Source organism: Ischnura elegans, chromosome 10, assembly GCF_921293095.1.
Source record: "Ischnura elegans chromosome 10, ioIscEleg1.1, whole genome shotgun sequence".
Classification (NCBI taxonomy): Eukaryota; Metazoa; Arthropoda; class Insecta; order Odonata; family Coenagrionidae; genus Ischnura; species Ischnura elegans.
The window spans coordinates 101,890,465-101,911,215 of record NC_060255.1 but is presented as its reverse complement, the minus strand read 5'-3'; the positions used below and the strand labels follow the sequence as shown (position 1 = coordinate 101,911,215).

General features: G+C 39.8%; 1 protein-coding gene across 12 annotated transcripts in view; it reads left to right on the top strand.

Moving 5' to 3' along the window:
* Positions 1-18,759, top strand: part of LOC124167314 (MAP/microtubule affinity-regulating kinase 3-like) — a 227,673-nt gene extending 208,914 nt beyond the window's left edge. For all 12 annotated transcript variants that reach the window (XM_046545284.1, XM_046545288.1, XM_046545285.1 and 9 more), the window contains one exon: positions 14,151-18,759. In XM_046545284.1, coding sequence (XP_046401240.1) covers positions 14,151-14,369 — 219 coding nt within the window. In that variant the 3' untranslated portion in view covers positions 14,370-18,759. The remainder of the gene's footprint in view (positions 1-14,150) is intronic.
* The last annotated feature ends 1,992 nt before the right edge of the window (positions 18,760-20,751 follow it).

Below are 20,751 nucleotides of genomic sequence, written 5' to 3'. Positions count from 1 at the left end.
GCTGTTGCTTGGTTCTTGCATATACCTCTATCACAGTTGGCAGACGCATTTTCCCTGAAGAAGTTCCAATTTGAGTTTATAGTCCTTAATGTTTATTTTATGAGGAAAGTAGAGATACAAATCGGCTAATTTCATTTTCTTCGAATGAATTGATGAAGAAAATTTTTGATACTATTTTCCCGTACAAGAATTGGCGATGTTGACTCATCGATCTCCGATTATTCCGATTTTTTCCTCAGTTGTCGAGTTTCTTTAGGATTCAATCCAGCAGCCATCATCTTTCTTTTCGTCAGCTTGTCTTTCAAAGTACTTCTTCATTGGGGGAAACTTATGCTCCTCCTTGCACTTACACGCAAAAATATCGCAAAATTAAAAATGTTCCTTAAAAATTGTTTGAGTTCTATACTTCAATAAAACCCTACTTTTGGCCTATTCTAATTTTCCGTAAGTTATAGTACTTCCTGTGGTACCGCTAAATCCATTTAGTCACATTCATAATGGAAGAGAAGCGCTTCACCATAGTTCGCAGACCTTTATAGCCACTCGAGAGGCGTCTTCATACACCGGAGGCTCCTTTCCTACGTTCGAAGATCTAAAAATATTTCATCACTTCTCTAAAAGTTGGTAACATCGATTTGATTAACGCCGACGAGGCGCCAAATAAGGGACAAGTCGTCTCACTACGCACCGTTTTTTACCTTCTACTATCTTCCGATTTATATTATCAAAGATAAACGCCCTCCTAGCAGCACACGCGGGATGAATTTTGCTGCATTCGAGGCATGGGAGGGGGAGAACCGAGCGGGGAGGGGACGGGATCGGCTAGCAGCTCTTGTATCCGCGACGCCGCGCGGGCGTTGTAATATTTTCTTCGCGGGCGCGGACTCAAATTAGGCATTTTGTGGCTAAACGGTGGCAGATATGTCAAAATGCACGAAATTTTTGCTCTAAAGGGCAGTAACTCGGCAAAATCTATAGGGAATGACCATAAAATTTTATATTTTTCGAATTTTGACCTTCCCCCCCTAAATTGCATTTGAGCGAGGGTCAGGGGTTCACGTAGAGGTCTCAAATTTTTCAGGCCTTATTTTTGATCGGTCCCACAACTTTTTTTCATTGGGCCAGATGGATTTGAAAAAAATCGATTTTTGCGATCCGCCCTAGTGTACATGTAAGTGAGATCATCGTATAACTGAGGCTCGTGTATCAGAGGATCTACTGTATGCAAAGCTAGTAATCAGAAAATACAAATAATACAAACTTTCGCTTTAAATTCTTGTAATTTTCATAATTTACGTAAATCAGGCAATCTATTATTATTATTACTTATGCACATTTTCTGTTATTTTAGATTTTTTTGGAATCCTTCAGAGTTTTCTTTTCCTGAGCGTGATGTTTTTAGCGGCTATAACGTGATTTTTCACATATTCCTACTGTTCTGTGTGATATCTGGTTTCCAAAAAACAACGCACCCATGGCTGCGAGATGACAGATTTTGAAAACAAAGTTTGCATGAGTACTTCGAAACTGCTGCACAACGTCAGAACTACAACGTCGGGCACCATGCCCCGTGGAGTCGCGTCTCGCATAAGTTTCCCGGGATGCCCCTGCTGTGGGATGCATATCCGTGATGACTGAGTGCGATCGTGCCCCACAATGCCTGGAAAAATGAGCACGGAACTCCTGTGTAGGCATAGGGTGCACAATAACACCATCGTGCAGCAGCAGTTATAGGAAACCAGGACTTACGGCAAATCATCTACGAATGCAATTGCATGGCAATGACTCATGCCATCTCTACTTCCACTTCCCCTGCTGCCTTCGCTTCTACTATTCCCTTCATCTCCAGTTTCACCTTGACTAGTCACAGCGTACACATGCCCAACAGTGACGAAATTTCCGGTTCCCTTGGGCCGTATTAAACCGTATGCGAGGCCACGGCAATACAATGTATTGCCGTGCCGAGCATTTGCAATATAAAATATACAATTAAAGATCTAAGATAACACAACTCTTAATTTACGATTGGTTAACCATTGAAGAATCTTCTAAAATTAATCAAGAGTTCTTCTTATGTCACTGATCGCCATTTTTGCAGTGCTAGAGAAGACGTCCTTAAGTAAACTTGCAACATTCCTTGTCAGCAAGTAAATGACATAATGCCATTTTACGAAGAGGATTCTAATGTGAATAAGAATAAGAAGTCCAGTGTAGTCTTGCGTTGAAATGCAAATATCCGGGTGATTTTGAGTCTGATTTTATTTTTTTCATAAAGAATGCAGAAAGTGGAAGGAGAGTGAACTCACGCATGGATAATCTGCAACACGGATTAACCCCTGCCAGATAATCGGGAGTCTGCTGTAGTCTAATTTCTTCATTAAAGTCCATCCTTGCCTTCTAGATAACCTAAAAATTTGATCAGCTGTCTGCCATTTTTGTAATTTATAAGACTCATAACTTATTTAACCTTTTTTAATCAGCCAGATGAAGTATGAAGCAGTTAACTTGACTTACAAACTTATGCAATGTGCGAATAGTATCTGCAAATATTCGAATGCCTCGAATACTAGGAGGTATTTGATATTTTAGATCTTGAATAATTATGCTAAAAATACAATCTTGAATACTTTGAATTTTGCACCTTACAGTGATGCATACACGTCATTGGTAGTTGACTCAGAAGCAATGTAGAGGACACGCGACGTTAAGTGCATGCAGTGCCGTTTTAGGCAAGTTGACGAACTGCATCAAATTTACGAAAAAGAGTGGTGAATAGTTATCGTTTGATGTGGGGGACTGAAAATGAGTGGGGAAAATATCCGAAAACACCCCCAAAAATTGAAAATGGCAGAAAAAACTGGACTGTAGAGGTACCTTCCATCACGCATTCAGCTACAGTTCCTGAACCGTTCCACTAATCGGGAAGATTATCACATATTCGAAGACTACAAGGATTTGGGCTTCCCCTGACATCAGTTGTTTCTTTATTCCATCAATACGCCAACATTCAAAAAATTATTTTCACCACTTCTCATTCTGAGCTCATCCGGGATGAACCCACAAGATGGAACTCCCTTTTGAAAATGATGAGGCGTATTCTGGAACAGAGGCAAGCAATAACATTGGCTGCCTGTAACCTGAGTTTTAATGTTGACTTAACTCCACCACAGTGGGACGCTATCAAGCAATTGATTCATGTTCTGGATGATTTTGAAAGAGCAACACTTCTTGGTAGTGGAAGTGCAATCACAATTTCTTAAATTATCCCCCTGATGAGTAGTATTATTAATTTCCAGGAAACTACAGTGCAACCTCGATATAACGACACCCCACGGTGCACTAATAAACACTCGCTATAGCGAATTGTCGCTTTACCGGAGGTGGAGCAAATAATAGCCAATATACCTGTTGCGGACAGATATACAGAAACAGGAGTGGTGCGGCGACAGATAAACATCTATCCGATAAACGTAAGCATAAATCCAGACGAAAGGCGATGTTTTTTGCATCACTAAATTTCCTTACTCGAACAACGACTAACTATTCAAACCATTTATAAGCGCCGCACTGAATAAAAATCATGGAAAGCATTGTTTCGTCAATCATTATGCTAATGCACAACCGACGAAGTCATTTTTCTATGCACTTAATTAGTTCATTTACGTGATCATTCTATTATTTTGGTATTTTCCACTGAAAATTCAAAAATTAACTGACAAAACAGTATCGCGGTTATTTAATGCCTCAAAGGTTTCCATTGGTGTATGTTTATTGTTTCTGTACGTTAACCGGCAGTGAAGTGAAATAACGCATTACATTTGTTTCTACCGGTGGAAGGTTGTATATCGTTCCCGCCTTGGAAGACTTTTTCTATCAGATAATGTAATATCTTCATCATCTACGGTAAAAAGTTTGCTAAGCTTGAAAAATGACGTGATTAAAATTACCGTTGTTGAAAAAAGTTTCCTTTTGAGTGTTACGCTCGCGACGTATTTGAAATGATACACCGAGTTTACCACGGCACTGCAAACGAGAGTTAGTTGTTCTGTGAGTTCTTCCAGCGGCCACCAGGGGATGCTCGGCTACCCACGAAACAAAAGAGAGCGCCAGTACGACTCCGACCAATGACCCGAATAGTTCACCCTTGTAAATCCGCAACGGAGAATAAATACGTCCATCCGGACAATTCACGCTGAGTATCATTGCTTCGTACATCCTACATCATCGCTAAGGCGCACTACCTACCTTTAGAGGCATCATTGCAAGAAATACCTCATACTGCAAGGGTTTTGTCGGGGAGTTGTATGTAAAAAGTTCCGTTTCGTCTATGTTATATGACGCGGGGAATACTTCTAAAGATACTTATGATCGGAGTCCTCTCTTCCACGACTTCAGGTTTACACCGCAGGCATCACCAGGGGAGTTGTGAGGGGAGATAACGCTTTGGTGCTTCGCATTAGTATAATCAACCTTCCGCACTCTTAAAATTCTCGATTCGCAATCTATCCCTAAAATACTCCGCTTCAGGCTTGGGCGTAGCCCCTTTCTCAGAAGTTCCCGCAGATTTGAATGGGCAAAACCACCCGAACAAAGCTCCTTATAACTCTTCATCGTCTGGATTCCTTGGGCGCTTTTGTTTTTTTTTATTTTGCAGATCGAATAGGAAGATAAATTAATTTCGAGACTCATATTACTCCTTTATTTTTATTTTCTCGCTTAGACGTGTTTGGTGTTTTTTGGCCATGGTGACTGCCATCAAATGCTTTCTATTCACGCAACTCACGGACGTGCGGGTATGCTGCCGACTGCTTTCTGCCGCCCGAGGAACAAAAGAAGATTAAGTATTCGCGAATGCTAATGCCACAATATTTTCACCAAAATTAACTACTTATTTATCGAACGACAGTTTACCGTATAACTTTGAGACTGAGCACTCCATTAACTTCATTTCTAACAGATCGCTAGCAATTACAGAGGTTAAGGAGTCTTGATGAAAGTCTTCCGGCGGTGAAACCCTCGCTATGGCGAAAGCCAACACCAAAAGGGTCTCGTAAAAACGAATTTTTTAACACGCTTATTGTAGGGTCAATTGACGGTGCATCGGCTATTTCTCGTTATAGCGGGAGTGTCGCTATAGCCCGTACTCGCTTTAACGAGGTTCCACTGTATAATGTTTTCGCATAGTCATCAACAAGGTTTCGTCTATGATTTGCTGTTTTCCATTAAAAGTAGGTATGAGTTTCTGGAAAAAGAAGAATAATTCCCTTTTACCATTATTCTTGATCCACGATTCAAAAGCAGTGTGTTTCAACATTCAAATAATATTGAGATGATTAAAAATCAATTTGCTTTGGAGATTCCAAGTACATTAGAACCTCACTCATCAAACTTTCAGCGGAGAACCAAAGAATGTTTCATAAATGAGGAAGTTTCATATGTGAGGTTTTTCGGTAAAGGAGCATGAAATCCTTTCCTATAGGGGCTGGTTTGTTTCCAGGATGTAATTACTCATTTGGAGGCAAGAAATTGAAGGTTAATAATCTCATTTACTCACAAGTAACACAACAGATGATGTGTACTCTAAGAGAAACATAAGTTTGCATTCCTGAACAACATTACCCACAATTAAACTTCTTGGTGGAATTGCTAGCATTTCTGGCACTAAGCTGCAAGGCTATCATACTGCAGAAATTTTGGAATGGCGATATTAAATGTTGACAGAGAAGCCAATTTTTGAAAAAAGTTGACTCATTAACAGCAGTTTTCAGGAAATTCATTTTACCACCTTTGGGCAAACCCAAGATTGAAGAAATAAGTTACCTCAGGAAAGTCATCCAAATTAACCCCATAATTAGGGAGCAAAATTTCACTAATGCATCTCGAAGGCTTCAAACCCTGTGGGCCTGGGTTCAAGTCCTGGCTATGGCAGAAACTTTTCAGAGATGGCTGTATCCCTGCATGAGAGTAGTGTGGAGGGAACTTCCAGTGCAACACATTGACCGGCAAATGGGACTTCAAGCCCTGGTGGAGCCCATCACCTTTCTTCATGCTTTTGATTTCTTGCCTAAATTCAGTGGGAAGCCCCCTGTTGGCACGGACGGTTCCACAAACTTGAGTTTTTTTTTTTCGCTAGAAAATTTTGAGCTATTTGTGTGCTATTGTAATAATTATCTTGGAAAACATGATGCCAATGGTGTAAATATGGATCTAAAAGGGTTGGATGGATATGGATCCTAACGGTGTAAATAAGGATCATTGTTTCCTCTAATTTTTTTCCTTCAGCTGTGTATATTTTTATGCTTCAAATATAGCCGTTTTCACTCTTACACCATTCGCACCAATAATCCATACTTCACCAATTTCCCTCGATTTTATGTTCTAAATCTCAATCTTCCCCTCCTCCTATTATTATAAAGGTATTACTCCTTTATCCAGGGAGAGATCACGTTTAGGCATTTACACCATTCTAAATTTTTCTAAGAATTATGATAGTATTGGTCTAATTTTATGTAACAGAAGATTCAGCATTTGATTCGTTATCACATAAATGAAGAAGAATTCCAAATTTGTTCAAATCTGTTCCTGCTGAGCAAGTTACTTAAAATGGGTGTATTGATAAATTCATCAGTGCTCCAGTATTCCTTGATTGAATCTTTCCTGACTTTTCCCATCAAAATTGTAATTGCTAAGAAAACTTTCATCTCTCTCCCTGCTACGTTTTTCCACTTCCCTGTTTTATGCAAAGACTTGTATCTGCCTTCGTTCTGCAATCAACACAAATTGGTCTCGTTGAAGATCATTTCGAGAAGATCATCCCCAAAAAACATTTTTGCCTCTTCTAAAACACATTCACAATTATCAGGGCCATTGACAATTCCTGCCACTCCCTGAAAATCCTCCAAACTTCTTGGAAGGTCAATTTTATTCTATGTCACTGAGGTGTCTTTTACTAACCTACCATCACTATCACTTGCATCCGAGTCACTATCATCAGTCTAAACTAACTGTGCAGCTTTTCTTTTAGGTTGTCTTCCATCAATATCAAAACCTATTTCACTATCTCAGCTCTCACACTCGTCTACACAGTCATCTGGCACGTCTGGTAATGCATCACAACAAAGTTCTTCGCATATATCCTTCTCTGTTATTCAACAAGCACCACCACTAGTTCACGCCATTACTATGCATAAGGTCTTATAGTTATTGGAGTAGTTTTTCAGTGGACAAGATACGCAGGAATTATTGCTGGAAATAAATGAAATTTACGTAGGCTACGTATGCATGCAATTTCATAGGGTAAACCCACACCAACTTTCATCCAAGGAAATGATTACTCATTCAACTACATGACTTCAGATCTCTAACAAACAGAGTACAGAACACAAGAACGTCCCGAAGAAGACTAATACGCATTCTAAGCAAAGGGAAACATTAGAGACTAACAAAGATAAGCGTTGTGGCCATCTGGTCCTTTTCTATCAAGCACTGAAAGATGGGGTTCCACTTAAAATGACCCTCATATTCCTTGGCCCTCGAGACTCGTGGATGTGTTTACGTTGGCCACTGAAGATATGTCATCTTGTGAGAATTCAAAGCATGGCGCAAGTGAAGAATAGCCGAAAATATGCACCCAGAGGTGAAATATACGTTATTCATTTTGCGCCAGCATACATTAGGCGATGAGAGAATTACCAACAATAGATTTTGTGTTAGTCGATTGAAAAGGACCAAAAAAATCCAACCAAATATCTTCCTCATTAACCCTCATATGGATTCGCTGCACCTTAGCAGTGCTCGTGGTTTTTAAAGTGGTGTAAAAAATTTCCATTTCGATGGATCATTTTGAAATTTTCAGTAGTCTATTTTTTCTTCTTTCTTCGTCTACGTATATAATTTTGTTTCGATTGTGTGGATAGTTTACATTTTATTGGCCTCTAATGAAAAAAGTTACATTGTTGGATTTACGTCGCCGCTGCGGCGCTGAGAATTACCTTGTCGCTACGTCGGGGACTGCACTCGCAATGTTAATGTCAAAGCAAAGTTAATGTCAACTTGCATGGGTTGTCGATTGCTCTAAAAACTATTTTGAATACGTCAAATGGATACATTAGCTTGCAAATATACCCAAAGTTTCTCCATTCATCAACAAAAGAAATAAAAAAATTGACTTTAAAATCGAGAAAAATTTCTCGTGCCGACCACTGTGCCGACGAAGACACCTGGGCGTTGCCGAGGCCATGTAAGACGTCATAGGTGCCTAAACAACCGTAGGGAGTTGGGAAATACGCTGAGCGCATGATTAATACCCCGCAAGCCACCTATAAGGCGTGTGGCAGGGGGTGTTAGGACAACAGCCTTTTTTTAGGACACCAAAAATTGATGCCACGACCCTCATGGAATTTGTTATGACAAATTATTTCTCTGCGTCGGTGGCAAATCGAGATGTAAAAGAAACTTGTAGTACTGGAGAATAACGATTGTAAGCTTACGAGCTGTGCAATTGAATTTTGCAACGCCGTAGGAACAGAACGAAGGAAGTCCTATCCGTCCTATGGTACGAATTCACAGCAAAACAGTATGCACACAATCCACATGTGAGATCGCCAATCGGTTCCGCTGCCAACTCACACACACACACACACACACAAGCTACAACCTATTTCAACAATATAGGTAAATCCATAAAAAATATACTAGCATATACCATAAAAAATGGTGGGAAATGGGCAAATACAATTATAAAAAACTGGAAGTCACTACCTTATATCACTTACAACTTACAATAACAGAGCTCGTTATGATGAAAACAACTATTTTTTCAGTGATTCAATGCCTTAAATTAGCCCACGCAATCGACACAGGTGACTTTTTTCGCTAATGCCCGTTGAAATAATAGAATAACAAACTTCACACACAGTTTTGATCTTGATAGCTTGATTGTGAAATGTCATATCTACGGTGAACAACGGAGGTGAACACGCCACTGACAATTTTTACCCTGTTAGACATTTATCAATAGCGTAATAGCACTTTTTACAATTCAATCACGATGGAACACTGATAACTCATGGCTGATATTTTTCGACCTTGTAAAACTTTGTGTATTACTACCACTATCGCCGTGATTATTAGCAGTAGCTTAATGGGAGATGTCACGTTGAAAATAACACTATTTTGGCACAAAAAATGTACCTAAATGTCTGCAATCAGCGAGCGAAAGTTGCATTGACTAGAATTCACCTCATAATACAAGCACAGGCAGTCCTAAATGACGAATTCTCCGGTACTTACGAATAAATAGATGAAGTTATTGTATATAAAAGCAAAGCAGATGTTAGTAGGTAAGCATCAAATTGATCTAACTACACACTTAAATGAATGATATGCCATCAATAACATCAACTTACAATTAACGTGTCCCCCTTCCAACGGCCGTGGCTCAGACTCCTACAACGATGTTATTTAGGTACTGTAAAATGTTTGGTTTACTGCTCCAGTTTTAAATTTTATGCCCTTACTCAGATATTAACATTATAAATAATACAAAATATGAGGGCTTCCGAGCCTCTATCATAGGATATTTTGCTTTAAATAGAAAATAATCAATACGTCTCACAAACGAAGCTCTCACAATTGCTGGCAACTATAACAAACAATCACAACAATTGCTTCTTGTGATGTTAGGCACCTTTGACGTCGTCAAGGCTTCGTCGGCAGTGGCTTGAGGGGTGAGGGAGTTTTTGGGCTGCTTTAAAATTTGTTATATTTATCATTGAATATCTCGCGAAGGAAAACTCAGATTTACATGCAGTTTTCTTTGTTGAATTCAGAAAATAATTTTCTGTCCGCCTGTGAAATAAAAAAAATTCATGCAAGTTCCTCATTATGTTTCGTGTGAAATACTAAAATCTATTTATAATCATTTTATTTAAATTTTTAAACTTCATAGACAAAATGAAATTGTTTAACAAAAGGAAAATATTATAATACTATTCCAATGTTGCTTTCTCTTTTAACTAAGAGTCATAATGTTTGCCTCTTCATATTCTTCATTGACAAAACTTCATCTTTTTACGAGAATTATTCATATAAACTCATGGCTAGCCAAGGTTGTTTTTCCATGGCTTCCGACTTAGTTTTGCTTGGGCACCTTCTCCGCTCCGCATCCACGTACCTGCCGTGGTGATAGTCACCTTTGTGTAACTCCCAGTGTTACTCTGTTTAGAATTACACCAAGCAGCAATTCTAAGAAAATTTCAACACAATGCATTATCCGAATTTGTAGAATAATGCTTCCTCACTGTCGTGTGAATATTTCTCATTGAATGAGCAACTGCAACTTGCCAGGAGATTCAGAGGTTTCACCGACCAGGGTGAAAAATATATCGCATGGTTACTGTTATATGTCTTGCACCTCTCATTCAAAAATATTCCTTTGCGGCTGCGATAGTCTACACAACATTGCGGCATTTACATAATCACCAATGACATTACTGTTCACCATTGGGGTGAAATCAGGATAACTACCTAACTAATTGTGAGATAGAAAATAATTTCTTTATCCTGTCAATTAGATCAGTATTTACGTGATAAAAATCGTTTCATGATGAATAGGTACGCTTTTAGATTTTTAAATGACAATATCTATTTTTTGTGATTAAATGAAAAGTGAAAATTTTCAACCTCCTGAAAACGTGACAGCTTAGTATGAATGCTGGGGAAACCCCATGTGACGTCATTCTGGTTCCTGCTGCCGCCGTGTGAGGCGACCTTGGGGTGAGGCTTTGAGTGCTGATATGACGCAGGCTGCTAGAAGGCAGCAGAGTACCCTGCTAGCTGGTAGCACTTGGATTAAATATGGATTATTACTACCTTATTAAACCAAGGAAACTTTCCGACCTTAGACAATTTTAAAAAGTGATTATTAAGAGATGTTTCCCTGAAGTCTGTGCCTCATGCATGCATTGGTAATCTCAGAGAATGTAAAACTCCTATTCACTCTTGTAGAAACTAGGTCCCTGTGACGTCACGTGCAGTGGCATCGCATTGGCACCAATCTGGCCTTTTTCAAATGCGGTTGAAATTAACCATTGCCATTCGTCGAAACTGGGATTTCTAAAACCAAATAATTGGTATATTATGAATACACTATTGGTGGGTAACGAATTGCAATCAATGCCTTTCGTTTCCTTTGATGAAGGAAAATACCCTATTATTGGTCCGTGTGCCATGATGACACATTGACCTTAAGCCTGTACCAAAGAAGACAGGTAACCAAAGTGTTCATTAACCCTGGGGAAAATTCGGACACTTCTTAACTTCCCTGGCACCCTGGTCTCTCCATTTTCCCGCTCACAACCGGTAGTCAGAGTTGAATATTACTAACTATATGTGACGTCATGAGAGATAGCACTTTCATTGTTGCGTGTGCATTCACGGCGTCTGTCGAGTTTGTTACATTTTTGATTAACCTGCGGCCGATGATCGTTACGCGATCAATATTTCTGCCTACTATGGTTTATCTAAATACGGTGAATTTGACGACATCTAGACCATGAAAACCTGGAAAAAGCCGTGAATTTTATATTTTAGTTCGAGTGGGAACCATGTTACTGTAAAGTGAAAATTTGTAAATATATTTCTTGCTTCTTTGTGTACTCAAATGCACAGAGATTTTATTCATTGGGTTTTCATTATCATGAAGGGGGTAAGTGAGGAGGAGAAATGCCAGGGAGGTTGTTTTGAGGTGAAGGGGTGGAGAAACATGGTAGTGTCGACTGCCAAGGATCAGAGAATACCCAGATCGTTAGGCCAGGGAAGCGTAGAAAACCCTTTTCGTGAAAAAGGTTGGGAGTGCAAGGAGGCAATTAGACGCAATAGCCTGGTCTTTCTTTTTCCTTCCATCGCTGCTTGAGGGACAAGGAACACAAGATATGCCAATACGCCCAGCGGTGGCCCTCCCTTCATTCCAAGAAGGTCCAGCTCTGGTGGGTCATTGGGGTGGAGAGAAGTTCAATCACATTTTGTGGGAGGGGGGTAAGAAGGTGGCGAATGACGAATAAGGAAGCTTAGTGGGAAGGTATGGATAGTCTCTACGCTACGGAAAGAAAAGGTGAGGACAAGTCCTCACAGCATGAGGGTATTTTTGTCACTCCAGACATTCTTCCATCAGTCCCTCACCCAGAACTGGGCAAAAGAAAATAGGCGCCTGTTCCTTCTTCCCTTCCACCTATAACCCATACTTCCAAGAAGTTATTTTCTTGGATTTCCCACCAATCCAGGACTAAAACCTCATCTGTTGCACTCCCACCCATCATATTTACCCGTCCATCTCCAAGGAAACGTCCTCAGTGAGGGAATGGGGTTCCGAGGTAGGAAAAATATACCGGGTCTTCTAGCTCCACCTCCAAAGTGGCATTGGGATCTTTGACACATCGCTTATTATCCCATATTCTTCATATTTCAAAACCCAAACCCAAAGACATCGCCAAAGTGATGTTCGGGATCTGGATGCGGATGTTATTTTCTAAAACTATATATGCAAAGATAGAAAAAGTGTCGCGGCTTTCTTCCACATAGGCCCGGGTTCGAGAGATATTCGCATGTAAAGATTTCGCGCAGCATGACGTCCCTAGAGTAAGCGCTCCCTTTCAACTGCGGCCGTGGCGGTGCGGTCTAGGATGCTAGTCTCCTAACCTGTGGCTGGTATCCCGGGTTCGAGTCCCAGTGTCTGCAACATTTTTTCTCTCTTCCAATTTTTGAAATCACTGTTTCATTTTATCCCAATTCTTTTTATTTAGTTACTTCGCCAAGTTTTCAATTTTATATCACTTGAACCCGGGATACCAGCCACAGTTTAGGAGACTAACGTCCTAGATCGCACCGCCACGGCGGCAGTTGAGAGGGAGCGCTTACTCAAGGGACCTCATGCTGTGCGAAATCTTTACATGCGAATATCTCTCGAACCCGGGCCTATGTGGATGAAAGCCGAGAGACTTATTCAATCTTGCCTATATAGTTTTAGAAAATAACATCCGCATCCAGATCCTGAACATCACTTTGGCGATGTCTCTTTGTTAGCTTTCTATATGCACTGCAAAAATATAACATATGGGTGGACGTAGTGAAGCAAAATCATATCACATGGGCATAAACAAATTTTATTCAAATATTTAAAACAACCATAACACACAAAATAAAAACTTTCATTAGAAAATAACGGACAAAGAGAACAGAAATAGAGAGCATTACGGTAACAATGGAAAATAATGCAGCGTTCTAGATTTCTTGTTATAACTTCCACAATAATGGGTTAAATCTAACAAAACATGGTGAGAAATAAAGATAATTGATGTATTTACCATTATCAATCAGAAAACTTGTAAATGAAGATTAACTTTGAAAGATAATAACAAAAAATAACGCAGTGCCGCTGTGGCTCTGTAAATCCAACAACGTAACTAAATTCGTAAATCCATATGAGGGTTAACTAAAACATTATAATTTGTTATTTCAGAACATTGTAGAATTTATAGAGTTGCTGTTATAGAAAAAAACATGTATAATGAATTTTTATCACATGTTATGGCTTATTTTTAGTTAAATTTTATTTCTACGCATCAGTAATCTCTAAAAGTGAATTACATTCATTAGAAAATACTTATAAATTTATAATTTGAATGGTATAAAACTAATCTAAATCAACGAAAGCACATTTTCAAATACACCAGAAGTAAATGCGAACATAAGTAACACGGAAATTTCAGTGGCTGGACCTCAGCGTTCGGCACGCAAAACACGGAGATCTCCATGTTCCATCTGCTACGTGTTAATGTACTATGACCACGGATGAGGAATAGCTTAGGAGAGGTTACATGCATGGTATGGGGTACTGGCATCATCAAATTATCTGTGGATGTGTGGTCAATTTTTCGTCATGAATACCTAGGCGAAAAAGCTAAGGATGGAGTAACATATGGGGGTGTATATTTTTCAAACTCTATTACAGATGATAATAAAAACAATATTGATGATGGAGTTCATTTGAGTGATAACTTAGGTGAACTGCCTCATGGTGATAGGAGGAACAGAGAAGGGAGTTAAGTAGATGGAATGATAGTGAATGGAGGGATTTGGTTTGATTGCTACAGGTGCTGGATGCCAATAACTGCGACTATGAGCAGCGGGAGCGATTCCTCCTGCTGTGTGTGCACGGTGACCCGAACACAGACTCACTGGTGCAGTGGGAGATAGAGGTGTGCAAGCTGCCTAGGCTGTCTCTGAACGGAGTGCGCTTCAAGCGAATCTCGGGAACGTCAATTGGCTTCAAGAACATTGCCTCAAAGGTGGCCAACGAGCTCAAGCTCTGACTTGGGCCCCCCCACTGCTGCAGCAGCGGCAGCGGACCCTTTCCCCTTGCCCCATTCTTCATGCCACCACCTGACGAGAGCACCCTCGAGGAGGCGGACGAGGAGGCGGCAGCCGAGACGACGACAGACGGAGGACAGCCTACGACTGTGCAGCAGCAGGAAGGTGTGGGGAAGAGGGCGTGGGACTCTCCCAGCCGTCACCCTGACTGACTCTCTCGAAAGACTCTCTCTTGTTTCTATCTCGAGGTGAGGTGGGGCTGACGGAAGGAAGGGAACTCTAACGGACTCTCATTGCAGGTGTGTGTGTGTTGTGTGTGTGTATGGATGTGTGGTGAGAGGGAGAGAGAGTTGTCGTCCTCTTACCATCTGCGTCCTGCCCTCCTCCCCTCGTACTGATTAGCCATGAGAGGATCAGTGTCATGCTGTTGCTTCTGACCCTCGATTGGCTCACCTTTCGTTGGTTCACAATCGAATCGTGAGCTCATTCAATTCTACAGTTTAGTTGCTCCAAAGAGTCATGTTATTTGATTAAAATTTGAGAGCAGCACTTTGTATTGATCTCTTAACTTGCAATCCTTTCCAATCTTTTCACCATTTTAAGTTATCTTTGTGTCATGATCCTGCGGGGAAATCTAAATGTTGGACACAAACCCAACTCAAAATTCCAAACTCCTTGTTATCCTTTTGATATGGGCTTCTTTTTTCCTGTAGTTGGACAGCATAAAATTTTTGTCCCTCCCTGGAAGGATTCATTCAAGGTCCTCCTCTCCTTCCCTGAATCAGAGTAACTCCCTTGAGGGAAATGCTTACCCAAGAGGTAACATTGCTCTCTTTGAGAGAGTGCGATGATTGTGCTCATACACTGAAGCCTTTAAACAGCAGCGCTTGGTGAGGAAACACCTGCTGAATAATTTGGGATCTAAATCAGACCCTTGTTTTGTTCTCTTGTGTGCGTGCTTACCTAGTTTGTATGTGCACGAGTGTGTGTGGTGTGGCTGAGAGTGTATTTGTTGGTGTGCGTGCCCACTGGTGTCGTTGGTGTGGGTGAGTGATGTCCAGGGACGTGTTTTTGAAGCAGTGTTGCAGCTACAATGTGGGAACGGAGCAGATCACTGTTGATTGATGACTGGCAGGACAATGGACCCCTTTGAGCAGGGTGTGCTGTTGCTTGGTGCCTTGTTGGCACTTTGCGAGGAGGCCTCAGTGAAAGAATAGTTCTTCCCACGATGTGTGGGGGAGAGTTAGTGCTCCTGAACGTGAGCAATTGAAGGAAGTTTTATCCCATGGAGCTGTGATTCAGAAGTGTGAGGAAATGTTGAAGAAATGCCTGCTGAAGGGAGAGTAGTGTGCTTTGTGAGACTTTGTGTACCCACCCTTGGGTCTGATTGTTGAGCGTGTGTGTGGAAGGCCATTGATGTGCATGTGAATATGCTGTTGGAGCATTAAATTACCCCAGAAAGTCATTTCCTGTGGCTAGTTGCGTTGGCATTGTGGTGTCTGTGCCGCAGCTTTCAAAAAGCAACGTGCATCGGTTTTAGGGCTTGCAAGGTTGTTGCCCTTTTGTGGAGTAAAAGTTTTGAGATTAAATAAATATAAATATGCATATATGATGTGTTTGGTGCATGTAGATAGTTTAAAAAAAAAACTGGGATACGAGTTTGTGACAAAGGAAAAGCGAGGCGGTCAGGGTGATTTTGAGCAGAGTTTTAAAAAAAATGTGATCCTATTTAAAGTACATTGAGGATGGAATATTGAAGACTTAGAGCTGTTACACAATGATAGTTGCACTGGTCATAATGTGGTAGGTGAAATTTGGTAGAGAATGTTTACTTACTCACTAAGGTGATATGAAATTTGTAAAGTGGGTCGGAAAGGGGAGGGGTTTTCTGAATAAATGAGAGGTGTTGGGTGATTGCACCTTGTACCACATCACATCATTTGTAAGTGTGTGGTCATTTCTCTGATCTTTTGATGCGAACCCATCCGACTCGAAATTGGCTTAATCCACACTCCTCATACTGCCTTTCTTTGCGACTGCTTTAACCCAAACTAATTTTCGACACATGTTCTCCATGTTAATGAATTATTTTTTCCAATACTATACATGTACTTAAAAATATCTTTAATTTAGGAAAAAAATTGAAGCATTTACTGACTCCGTTCAAACACACATAGTGCAGTTAGTTCTGAGTTGCTGATTATCTTATTCTTCTTGGTAGATTTTTCTGGCCCTATTTTGGTAGTTGCTCAACTTGAATGGGAACTTAAGGTGTCACTCTCTTGTTTCCTAGTAGACCTTTCACAATTACCCATCATTTCATTTTGTTACTCTTGTTTTCCTTGTAATAGCTATTTGGAAGTTATCCTCAAGGCATTTGTGTACATGGCATTTCAATCACAGGTCTCCTAAGCTTTGAAAAACTAAACTCTTTAATCTCTCTTCTGTTACATTGTCACAAAAAGTTTTGAAGGTGGTAAGTGTGTAGATTGTTAATGTTGTTCCTTATTCCTCTGTTTGTCATGTTCATCATCGCAGTTTTAATTATTTGTTGTTTTTGCCATCAGATTGTATGCGTTATTGTTGTGGAGGGGATTTTAGATGATTGATAAAAGTTTTTAGCTTGTGCTACCCTTGCCTTTAGTGTGACATCAGTGTTAATTCTATCATCTTTTTTTTTTGTTTTAAGTTGTTGAAATGTTGTCTAGGAATCAATCGAGGGATGTCAAGGTGTATCTTTTTGCTCTGCCACTGCATATGCTGATGAGTGGTGCTACAGAGAGAGTTGTCTGTCTTTTGTTCCTGGTGGAGAATTTGCGCAAGTGTAAGATTCAGGAGGAGGCCGTGTTGCTCTGTGCGCATCGCTGGTTTGATCGCTGGTTGATCATCCTGATGGGTGGCTCCCTCCTCCCCTTGTGCACTCTCTCTCTTGTTGGTCATTGTAATGGAAGCATGAGTGGCAACAAAGCAAATCGAACCTTGTAGAGAAATTATGGCAATGCTGTGGCCAAATTTGCAAATAATAATATAGTGGTGACCATTTAGTAGCTTTAATATTGAATAAACAATGAAAAAAATCATGTCAAGTATTATTGTCTTTCTCCATTTCTTTCACCTTCTGTAGCTTTCTGTGTCTTTTCCATAAATCTGTATCGTCATTGCAACTGTCCTTGTGCCCAGATCCCTCGGAAGCCATGTAGGATTTTGTTGTTGGCCCATGAGAACTATGTTTCCTTGGCACATTCTCGTCTCGCCTTCTGAGTCACAAGAGCATCAGCAGAGTGTCTGCATCCACCTTCCTCCTGTGGTGTGTGCAATCAGTGGAGGCAATGCTATTTGTCTCTCTCCGGACATGATTGATTGGGTGCATGTGTGTATTATAGTTAGGCTCGTGATGTTTGAGAGAAAGAGAGCCCGATGGTGATTGATTAATAATTGTGCTCCTCACAAAACAGCAGTCCCGGCCTCACTTTGTGTAGGATCCTCTAGTTAATGATTTCAGTGTGCATGGATGACTACGGAATGAAAGGTTATTTTCTTTTGAGGGAATGGCAGGATGCCCGTGGCTTGAAAACTTGTATGACAGAGCACGTGATGTGTGCTGTCTCATCCAGTTGGACATTGTCTATGCTTTTTGCATGGTATTCGTATTGTGTACTTAGTTGGGACTCGGGGGGTGTTTGGCGAGTGGTGGGTATCAGAAAAGTCTCTTGGCATTTGTTCGGTTTTTTTCGGAAAATTTCAAGTTAACTGTTGGGTAATGAGTGATTTATTCGGAGAAGTGAATGTTGATAAAGAAAAAAAATGAAAGAATTTTCAACAGTAGCCTGTGTTGTGTATGTTTAGGTTGTTGGCAAAAAGAAAGTTCTTTTGGTGTGAAACGAGGCTAGTGTTGACCACTGACTATGGGGCTTGTGGTTCAGTAAAAAGGCAATTGTGTCTTGGTTTGGTGAAAGGTGGTTTTTTGTCCTGATAAGAAGTATTTTGATTTCCTGCGCAAGTACTTCATGTAAAGAGGACTACTCTACAAGTCAAGCTTCAAAGGATTCTATATTCTTGAAAAGTGTTTTTTTTTGACTTAATTAATAGTGTTCTGAATCTGTTGAGCACATTTTATTGTGGGAAAAATATATATGTATATGTAATTTATTGATTTCATGATGTGTTGGTCATGTTTAGCACATAAAAATACAAATGCCTTTATATAAAGAGTTACTTATCAACCTTGTAGATACTCAGTCAACTTCCTCATGTAAAATAGTTGCTTTGACACTGTATTTTAATATTATCATGATTATTAATCATCATAAGTGGTGGCAGTTGAGAGTGGGGAAAATATTGACTGTAGTGTTAAAATTTATAATAAAAATTAACTTGTCCATGAAGTGTTAATTGGAGTTGAAGATTATGTAAACTTCCAATCTTTGCCTTTGTTACTAGCTGTAAGTACAGCCACATAAAGAGCTTTATCGTTTGAAAAAGGAATTTTGGAAGGATGAAGCAGGATATGAGCTAATCTGCATAACAATAAAAATCATCATCATGCTGGTACTGTGTTACATGCCAGTGAGTCTTGCTGAAGGATGTCTACGATGTCAGGTTAGTGTGTGTGTGTGTGTTATTCCTTCCTTAACAGTGCACAAACTGGGAGTTCCAAGCTTCCTACTCTTCATTTCCCATATGTTAAGCGAAATAGGCTGGGAGCCACTGGAGGCTGCACGCTGGGCTTAGAAACTAACACCCCCTGCCACACACCTTTTAGGCAGCTTGCGGGGTATTATGAAGATTTCTTTTGGATGGAAATCCTTAGCTTGTTCTTAGTTACCTTAGGATGCACGTTGATGTGTGTGGGCATTGGTTCTGTATAAAGGGGGAGGGTTTTATTTGCCATGAACATTAGGTTCCTCAGAATTGAGCAAATCTGTATGCACATTACGATGAGACTTCGTAGTGGATTTGCTTTGGAAGTGAGAGATCTAGTGCGTTGCAGCTCAGGAGGCATTCGTACACTTTGATGAGATGGACTCACCTGCTTAGACAAAGGGTGTGCCTTCTCTTATTTTTTATTTGATTTTTGAAACCTCTTCAAATGTGTTATGGGGAGTATTTATTATATCTGGTTAATTGTGAAATATTTTGAGGTCGCTCAAGAGTTTTGAAAAGCAATAACAATTAACTGTCTCAAATAAACTTATTTTGAAACCATTTCTTAGGCTAAAATGAAAAACTACTGTATTTGGCCAAAATTCATTCTGAGGAACCCTTGTCGAGAAACTAAATATTTCAACACAATATTATTAGCATTTATTTTAGCATTATATAGAATTTCCATTATTTAAAAAAATTGATTGCTCTAATTTGCATAATAAAGTCATGTGCTTTTACTCATTTCCCATCCAGAAAAATGCTCTAAGTTACAACAATAAACATAGATTGTCGTGAATTCATTGATACTTAAGACATTGATCAATGAACAACTAAAAAAAACATTAACCCCTCAAGCTTGTGCGATGCAGCATATCCATCTTTGCTCTTCCTTTCCTCTACGATGCATTAATCGTTGGTATTTATATCACCGAGTGTGCTTTAATTCGGAGGCACTGAAGCTTTTGTGCAGACATAAAGTAAAATATTTTTAGCGTCGTAATCGCTCACAAAAAAATTTCAAAAATATATTCTCTAAAAATTGTTTGAACTTGATAATTATTAATTTGTACTTAATATTTTCGGAGCTGTTTACTTTTGCCTGCTCCCTGTATGACGTGTTAAGTAGTTGACCAGTCTGTGTTTTTTTCTCAAAAAAGGGTCCTACACAGGTTCCTGGGCAGTTTTTACATCTGTATCTTGTCTCATATCTCTTTGTTTTCCTCACTCACTACACACTTTCTTCTGTCAACCCTAAATGTTTCAATGTGTGGGTTATCTTGAACAAAATGCCGTCTGGTCGATTGAGCACATTCCGTATTGATATCCTTTCTGATGTTCTAAATTCTGGCCTGCTATGATTTTGTTCATTAGCTGTAAGATCTAAGTATTTATTAATGGGCGAAATGTTGTAGTGGTAAGGTTCTTTTTTTTACCACTTCCTTCCTCTTTCTATCTACAAAACAGAGAAATTTTGGTGAGCAATGAGAACCTTTCCTTTCCCATTACATTGAGAAAAAATGGAGTTTCGAATACATGTTGTCCGATAAAATTAATTCTGAAGCTTGGTTTCTTAATTATTCCCATCGATATGAGCAAACTTATAAATATGTGCTATTATTTCCACCAGAGTTGTGTGAACCCACTTTTGAAAGCAATTTTTTTTCCTTCAGAATTTTCTACCTAAATTTTCAAGAAACTGATATGTAGCGGTTTGTCTCAGTTTCTATAACTTATTAT